The sequence below is a fragment of the Balaenoptera physalus genome (assembly GCF_965194825.1).
Source record: "Balaenoptera physalus genome assembly, chromosome: X".
NCBI lineage: Eukaryota > Metazoa > Chordata > Mammalia > Artiodactyla > Balaenopteridae > Balaenoptera > Balaenoptera physalus.
In genome coordinates, this window is record NC_138903.1 from 132,468,828 (window position 1) to 132,477,956 (window position 9,129).

At 42.4% G+C, this 9,129-nt stretch overlaps 1 protein-coding gene across 1 annotated transcript; it reads right to left on the minus strand.

The window, feature by feature from the left end:
- Positions 1 to 5,016: 5,016 nt before the first annotated feature.
- On the minus strand, positions 5,017 to 8,921 carry LOC309652700 (ubiquitin carboxyl-terminal hydrolase 26-like). The gene has a single exon (XM_082446738.1). It carries the CDS (start codon positions 8,866 to 8,868, stop codon positions 6,196 to 6,198), a length of 2,673 nt encoding a protein of 890 aa, XP_082302864.1. The 5' UTR covers positions 8,869 to 8,921; the 3' UTR covers positions 5,017 to 6,195.
- Between the last annotated feature and the right edge of the window lie 208 nt (positions 8,922 to 9,129).

Genomic DNA, 9,129 nt, shown 5'->3' on the forward strand with positions numbered 1-9,129 from the left:
TCTCAACACCAAGACCCAGCTCCACTCAACGACCAGCAAGCTACAGTGCTGGACACCCTATGCCAAGCAACTAGCAAGACAGGAACACAGCCCCATCCATTAGCAGAGAGGCTGCCTAAAATCATAATAAGGCCACAGACACCCCAAAACACACCACCAGACGTGGACCTGCCCACCAGAAAGACAAGATCCAGCCTCATCCAGCAGAACACAGGCACTAGTTCCCTCCACCAGGTAGCCTACACAACCCACTGAACCAACCTTAGCCACTGGGGACAGACACCAAGAACAACGGGAGCTATGAACCTGCAGCCTGCGAAAAGGAGACCCCAAACACAGTAAGATAAGCAAAATGAGAAGACAGAAAAACACACAGCAGATGAAGGAGCAAGGTAAAAACCCACCAGACCTAACAAATGAAGAGGAAATAGGCAGTCTACCTAAAACAATACTTTTTGCAATAATGAAACTGAATAGATAGCTGCTTGAGAGTTTTATTAAGTAGCCTAAGGAACAATTTCCTTAGGAAGTGGGGTTTTGTATTTTTTGTCCTTAATAGTGTCCAACTGAAATTTTATTCCTAAGAATTCTTTGCTTATCTTGTAATGATTAAGGATTATAACATAAAATATAGTGTGCTTTAACAAAACTGACTTTTTTCCTCATGCTTTTCTTAAGGCACCCTGAGTTTGTGGATTTATATAACACATGTGATGTTTAGTTTTGTGTATCAACTTGGGTGGGCTAAAGTCCCCAGTTATTTAATCGAATAGTAATCTAAGTGTTGCTGTGAAGGTATTTTGTAGACATGGTTAGCGCCCACAGTCAGTAAAGGAGATTGCCCTCGATGGTGTGGGTAGGCCTCATCCAATCAGTTGAAGGCCTTAAGAGCAAATCTGAGGTTTTCCAAAGAAATTCTGCCTCGAGCCCACAGCAGTTTCCAGCCTGCCAGTTTGCCCTTTGCATTTCACACTCAAGACTGCAAGATTCACTCCTGCCTCAGTTTCCAGTTGTCTGGCCTGCTATACAGAATTCAGACATGCTAGCCCCAACTTGCATTAGCCAATTCCTTAAAAAAAACTCTATGTATATAAATAAATATATTCATATATGTATAATATGTATATACCTGTGTATACACACACACACATTACATTTGAAAGAGTAGCCCAGCTAGTGTTAATCTCAGATATGAAACTTTCAGATTTTTTAAAAAATATTTATTTATTTTGGCTGCACCGTGTCTTAGTTGCGGCACCTGGGATCTTCTTTGCGGCATGTGGACTCTTAGTTGCAGCATGCACGCGTGATCTAGTTCCCCCATCAGGGATCGAACCCAGGCCCCCTGCATTGGGAGCGCAGAGTCTTACCCGCTGGACCACCAGGGAAGTCCCCAGATGTTTTTCTTTTGAAGTAGAGTATCTGATTAATTTCTGATGCAGGTGAGTTTCAGGACAATGGCTGAACCTGGGATGAGGGGGTGGCTGTTGGGGGCGGGGCTAGAACTCCACCTTGTCCTGCATGGACACAGTGCTGTTGCCCCCCTGCACGTGATGCCCAGCTCCTGGTGCCGGGTGTGAACCTTCTTGTACCACTCACGCATCGCCGCCAAAACAAAGAGGTGATCAGGGTCACCTGGAAGTCACGGTCCCAGTGCGGCTTGCCGGCCACCGAAATTTTCAGTGGAGGAAATAATCCACTCTCGGTTACAGAAACATACTTTGCTAAGACTTCTATTTTGAAATGTTTTTACTGGGTGGGGTCAACATAGGGAGCAGATGAGGCATGAAAATAAGAAGGGAAGGATTGGGAGTTTGGGATTAGCAGAGGCAACTATTATATATAGGATGGATAAATAACAAGGTCCTACTGTAGAGCACAGGGAACTATATTCAATAGTCTATGACAAACCATAATGGTAAAGAATATGAAAAAGAATATATATATATATATATATATATATATATATATATATAAACTGAGTGACTTTGCTGTACAGAAGAAATTAACACAACATTGTAAATCAACTATACTTCAATAAAATTTAAAAATAAAATAAATGTACAAAACAAAAACAAAACAAAAACAAACAAACAAACAAAAGAAGTGCTTGCTTGATATCCTAGCCATCTCTTGCTGGAGGTCGCACCAGCAACTGGAATATTATGGTTCTCCAGTCAGCATTCTTTATACTACTTTACACCAAAAAAGCAACACTAAATCAAATTAAAACAAAGGGTATCACATTACAATCTTTGGGTTTAACTGGAATATTAGAGTAGGACATCTCACATGCTCAGCCTCTGTTACCAGACTGTGTCCAATCAGGAAATAGAAAATACAGTTATTTAAACAGGAGAAGTTCAATATAAATAATTATTAATCTATGATAAGAGTAACTGCAGAATGTAAGAAAAATCTATATTATATCCTAGGGTTGAGGGAGCGTATCCCAGAACAAATTTGGAAAGGGGCCCCAGTCTCCAGGGCTGGGCTTCAGAACTTGTTGAAGATGCACTTACAGCCTACTGTATGGCAGAGAAGTTTGCTGGTTGGCCTGAGCCACCGTGGTCTGCGGTCACTGGAGTGCAGGTGGAGCGCAGTCGGGATGCAGACAAGCCTCGGCCAGGGCACGGATGCACAGGCACACAGAGGGAGCGGAGTCTCCACTGCTCACCCTCCAGGGCACAAGGAGGGCTATAGCCAATGGCCAGGGATGCAGTCATGCAGACGGACTGAGGGTGTTGATGTGGCAGGAAGCCTGCAGTGTGTGGAAGGGCTGTGGGATCCAAACCTGGGAAGAGCACATGATCAAAGGGAGTCAAGGGCACATGGTGTCCAGGTGGAGATGGCAGCAGGAAAGTCATCTCCAGGCCAGGCCAGGCCAGAACTGTGAAGTCTCAGGAATCACACATTTTGGTTCCACAGCTGGGTTACTGCACCACTAGATTTTTCTCACCATCACAGCTCACACTGCTAACCCACCTCAACAACTGGAAATGGCAAGAGAACCCTTTCCACTTGCAATGTACCTCTCGCACCCTCTACTGAGAAAACTCAACTTGTGCTTGGTGTAAAGGAGAAATGCCTAAAGGAATTCTGTCCACTGTCACAGAGCATGTACTGAAGGGTAAATTTGGAGCTGAGAAGCAGTACACGGGTAACTGGCATGGCCCATCTCTTTGGTTACTCAGCTTCCCTACGCACCCCTACATACATTTGAACTCTCATACAACAGCAAAACAACTCCATATTTCTACCTAACAGATACACCAATCCTTTTATGTGTTTCATTGTGCCCCCAAGTTAGATGACTCAGTCCCAAGTCATTGCATCCATCATGCGATCTATTAATTATTCCTCAAATTCAGTCAGGCAGTCATTGAATATTCTGTTGTTACCTTTAAAGACTAAGTTGTAAAGTTAACTTCCAATAACTTGTATATAAAATTAAAAATAGGAAGCAGGATAGAGAAAAAGAGAACGGTGAGTAAATACAAATAGACACAGGTATATAATAAACATAGAGAAAATATGCAAAACTACTATAGCCCTTGTTTCTGTAATTGGTCTCCAGGTTTTAGTTCTTCAATTACCAATTACAACTTTCCTTCATCCTTACTTAAAACCTCAGATGCTTTAGGTTTTTTTACCTGGTGGGGGGACCAAAACTAACCCCCAAGGGTCTGAGTCCTGAATCATTCTCCTCTTTGTCGTTGTGATTGTTTCCCATTACCTTCCACTACTGTGTGGTAGCAAGAGTAAGGGCCCCACGAAGATGTCCACATTCTAATGCTTGGAACCTGTGAATATATTGTCAGGAGACAAAATGGGAATTAAGGTTGCTAATCAGCTGACCTTAAAATAGGGAGATGATCTTGGCCCAGTCTCACCATGGTTCCTAAAAGTAGAAGAGGAATGCAGAAGGAGAACCAGAAGGAGAACCAGACGGAGAACCAGACACGGCCAAGTGAGGACTCTGCCAAGCACTGCTGGCCTTGAAGGTAGAGGAATGAAGCCGTAAGCCAAGGAACGTGGGCAGCCTCTAGAAGCTGGGAAAGGCAAGGAGACACACGGTCCCCTTAGAGCGTCTGGAAGGATCGGAGCCCTGCCAACATCTTGATTTTAGCCCAGTGATACACATCTTGGGCTCCTGACTGCCCAAATTCTAAGATAATAAATTTGTGTTGTTTTAAGCCATTTACTTTGTGGTAATGTTTTTATAGAAGCGATGGAAAACTAATACATTGAGGGTCAAAGAAAGTTTTTATATCCATAATTACCCAGAAATCTGATCTATAAATTAGAGAACCAATTAAAATCCATAATAAATAATAGCCACTGAGTCACTTAAGAATTTTATTTATTGATTGATTGATTTTTTATTTATTTATTTTTGGCTGTGTGGGTCTTCGTTTCTGTGCGAGGGCTTTCTCTAGTTGTGGCAAGCAGGGGGCCACTCTTCATCGCGGTGCGCGGGCCTCTCACTATCGCGGCCTCTATTGTGCGGAGCACAGGCTCCAGACGCGCAGGCTCAGTAGTTGTGGCTCACGGGCCTAGTTGCTCCGTGGCATGTGGGATCCTCCTAGACCAGGGCTCGAACCCGTGTCCCCCGCGCTGGCAGGCGGACTCCCAATCACTGCACCACCAGGGAAGCCCTGAATTTTTAATCTTCTATTTGAAATAACAATATAGCAGGTAGATAGCACACAGCCACTCACTGTGCACTAAGAATTTCTTCTCACAGGGCAGTGATGGATTCCACCCAAGCTATCTGTCCCAGAGGACAGAGCCTCCCTTCTTCCCCTTTTGATTTGCCCTGCGTTTGGAAGTGCGACACGCTGAAGAGCAGCACGTGCAAGATGTATAATACCTTATACTCCGCACCCAAAATTTTTAATTTCTGAAAACTACTGGCATCTTCATTCTCCTTTCAAAATAACTTTTCCCTCACTCTTACCAAAACTCTTGCTTTGATGCCTATGTAAACTGGGTTCAGATTTAACTGTTCTATTAGAAGTCAAATATCTGAAATTGGGAAACCAAAGTGTCACTCTCCTCCTCTCAATCTAACTCCAACCTTATCCTTCAACTGCTTCAGCCGCCGAAGTGCTACACAAGTTGAACAAATCTCTCATTATTGTGTCTGCGACTCCTTCTTCCATGGGAGTGATTAATTCAATCTAAGAAACTCCCCCCACTCTACCTCAGCAGTCTTCAGCTCCCATTGAGACCTCTTTCTAGATACACTGTGCTCTGAACAAACTTTGTTTCCCAAACTTTGGAATCCGGTTTTCCCCTTAGAGGGCATTTTTAAACTTTCCCACACCACTGAATTCCCGTTCACCTCTTTAAGGGCATCCAGGATTAAGAGCATCAACAAGCTCTTGGATTAATACAGCCATACTAAAACTGTACCCCATACACAAGGGGACACGCCCATTTTGGGAAAGGTGGCACTGAAAGTTCAATCCTTTTATACGATGTGAGAAAGCCTCTTAGTACAAGTCATTTGTTAATAACAAAGGTACAAGGCATTACAGACTCACTGCCTCAAAGACAGCAAAAGGCTAAGTTACAGAGAAGGCACGAGCTTAATATCAGAATTACTAAATCCCTGAATCACATGAATTACAGAATATGACCACCTCAGGATCCATCAGGCTTTTACCCAGAAGCAGATCATATCCAGGCACAAGTTTTTTGACATTGTATCAAATCAGTAACAAGACTTTCAAATCCTACAAGTACACTTTAAAGCATGCATTGTTTATTCATTCAAGGAGTTAAGGCCGCCACACTGTAAAGTACAGGGAAGTAAAAGGAATTTTGCATTAGTCTTACAATGTCAGGTAAAGATTGTCCATGGCTTCATATGAAGTTCTGGTAATCAATGTTCCTTTTAGGCAATGCAAGTGCCCCTCTAAAAAGAGCAACATGGCACGGTGGGCTTAGATCACCAAGAACAGTTTGCTAGCAGACAGGAAAAGGTGTTCAATTTCTTGAGGGCAAGTCAACTTCCCCATCCTCAAGGTTTAAACTTGACGGTATACAGCTCCTTTGGCATTGAGCAAATTTCCTGCCATGGAGTCAAAGAGGCCATCAAGCGGATGACTGTGATGAGGGGTGTTCTTTTACTACTTCTGAGTCTACTTCTTTTACTACTCCTGCCTCTGTGCTATGAGGCTGGGAGTTCTATTCCCTTCCCAACAGCTCTTCAAAGATCTCATTGTGCATGTAAAAGAAGATGTAGCCAGTGCAAAGCCTAGCCTCCTGCATTGGGGCCTCCTGGATACTTGATACTTGCAGATCACTGTAAGTCAACCACTCTCGCCTCTCAAAGTTGTAGGCATCGCTGATATAATGTCCAGAGAGCCCTCTTTTTCCAAGATGGCTGATAACACCGATGAGCCGATAGTCATGACTATCTCTCATCTTGGCTTCTCTTTTTGGTATGTCGGTAGAAATGTCTACCTGTTCCACATCTGAAGAGCCCTTGTTTCCAGGGTCTTCATTGGAACCCAATGCACCTAGGGAATTCACCTTGGCTCCCTGGAAACTTAATTCCGTAGGTCTTCTGCATTTCTCTGTGTACCACTGGGTATCTGGCTTGGGAAGTCTTCGAAGCAGTGCCAGCCAAAGGTCTTGTTCACAGAGTCTCATCCCCTCATAAGGTTTGGTGCCTTCAGGCACTTGGCAAGATTCTTCTGCAATTCTGTTTTTTTTATCTTTACAAAATTCTTCGGTGGTCTCGGCCACGCTCTCAAAATCTGCAGACATATTGGTTCTCTTGTATTTCTTTAGTTTTGGATTTTCAGGCACTTTGTGACATGTATCTGGGCTGCTGCTGGTGGGTAGACCTTTCAGAGAAAGGGAGCTGTCTTCCAGATTCATCATTAGGCCTACTGCTAACAGCTCTCTTGCAATGGCTGCTCCATGTCCTGTGTTTACCAATGTGGACTCTATTATATCTAGTTTAGAATATTTTCCCAGGTCTTTTTGCTGCCGTACTCCTCTTGAACCTTTATGAAGAGTCTGGCGTTTTTGTGGTTCAGACTTTTTGTCTGATCTAATGTGTGGAGCCAAAGAATCCTTGGATTCCGAGGTCTGCTTTGTTGAAGCTGTCAATGAACTGATGGTTTCAGAATTCATCTTTTGAAAGACTTTAAAGACTTGGGAAGCCCTAAGAGGTGCATTCTTGCTTAAGGGAAGCGGCGGTTTGGTGGTTTCATTGCAATGGGAAGATAACTTTAAGTATTTGTTAATAATGACTGCGCGGTAGTCTTTCCTTAAGGACCAAAACTCATTAAATTTATAGCGTTTCAGATGAACAATGAGGACCCTGGGTAGCCTACTGAATTTATGCACTGCAATAGAACTCCTGTGGTTACACTTTTCACATTTATACTCAAGTTCTTCTCCTTCAAAGAAAAGATCAAAACTAGATTGAACAGACAAGGGAAGTGCTTGTTTTCCCTGGGGAAGATTTACGGAGAGAGAATCGCTGATCTCTGTCTTACGAACAACGTGCCCACAGGCTTTGCAAATAATTGAGTGCAGCAACTCGAAATCAAAATTGTTCAGAACGGGGCAAACAAGACCCTTGGTGTCAGCACTACCAGCAGAAACCTGTTGAGGTGAATTTCCTTCCTCAGATTCAATTTTAGTCTTCCCAATTGTGGTTAATTTTCCCACGTTTTGTTTCACCTGGTCTAAACAGTGACCTAAAAACTCATGCGCATCGTTCTCCATGTTGTCAGAGAATATCTCTGCAACTGCTGAAATGGCTTTTTTAATATTCACAAGTAACTCCTCCTTGATTTTTATGTTATAAGTATCTTTTAAAACAAGCAGCTGTACCAAGCATATGCTAAGTGCATCAAGGGGAATTTTATCCCGTGAGAAGCCCAGCTTGAGTAAATCATCAGCAAACGATGGCACGGAAAATAAGGACTGTAAAACTGCGTTCATATAGCAGGTGTTTCCCAAATTGGGGAGGCCCTGCCATAGTTTCTGTGGGTAAAATTCAAAGATCATGTTGAGTTTACGCCAGTCTGGGTCGCTTTCACCATACCCTGATCCTAAGAGAAATGCTAAATATATTTTCTCAGACAGTCTTTGGAGAAGATCAGTGACATCTAGGTAAGAGTTTCCAGTAGAATCGATCTTGAATGAAGGTCCAAGTTTCAATTTATTATTCCGTTTTAACCTTAATTTTTTCTTATTGTGGCTTACACATCTCAAGGGGTTCATCTTTGACTTCTTTCTTCTCACAAAGGTGTTCTCTTGCAGGAAATTCTTAGTCATCTCTGAGCCAGATGATGGCTTCCTTTTCCTCTTCCCATATCTATTTTCTAATAAACCTTCACAGGTAAATCTTAGCGATTCTGATGCAAACAAAGGCATCTTCATATCATCAGGTGTTTCATTTCTTTCTTTCTCAAAAGGTTGACTACTTGACGTGTTACAAAACGATGTCCCCTCACCTACCTTCTCTATTGTTGTACTGGCAAAGATACTCCCATCCCTATCAGGTCTTACGGGTGGTTGAAGATGATTTTGATGGAATCTATTCAGGAACATCTTCAAGTTTTTGGCATCTCTGGAGGATAATCTTTCAATAAACAGTAAGTCATTAGTTTGGAAAGTTAAATGCAGATAATTTTGGTCTTCTCCATAGGGTCTAAGGACTATGTTTTTAATATTATTACTTAGCTGAAATGCTGTGTATTCTCCAGTATCCAGAGAGATGACCAACGTAACTTCCTTCCTTTTTTCCACTATTTCAATGCATGCTTCATTTAGATCAGTTATCCCAGTCTTCCTGTTCCATATTTGCACAAAACCATGTACCATTAGAGCAGCCATGATTTCTTTATAAATAAAATACACATATCCTGAATTATCGACAATCAATTTGTTGGCCACCAAAGAAATAGTTCTTTAGTTCTCTATGTAGAATGGTCCTGTTTCAAGTGTTAGTTTTATCCTAGAGCCTCTTCAAGCTCTGGATATCCAGCTCTTTAGTGATAAAACCAATATGCTTCGAGAACGGTCCACGGTTGCATGAAGGCAGAGTCTTGATTCCCAAGTTAAGACTGCTACTGTAAAGAAAATCAAGAAAAATTA

What these genes read in the sequence shown, in the direction of transcription:
- LOC309652700 (XM_082446738.1), bottom strand. Translation starts at nt 8,868, where the DNA reads ATGGCTGCTCTAATGGTACATGGTTTTGTGCAAATATGGAACAGGAAG.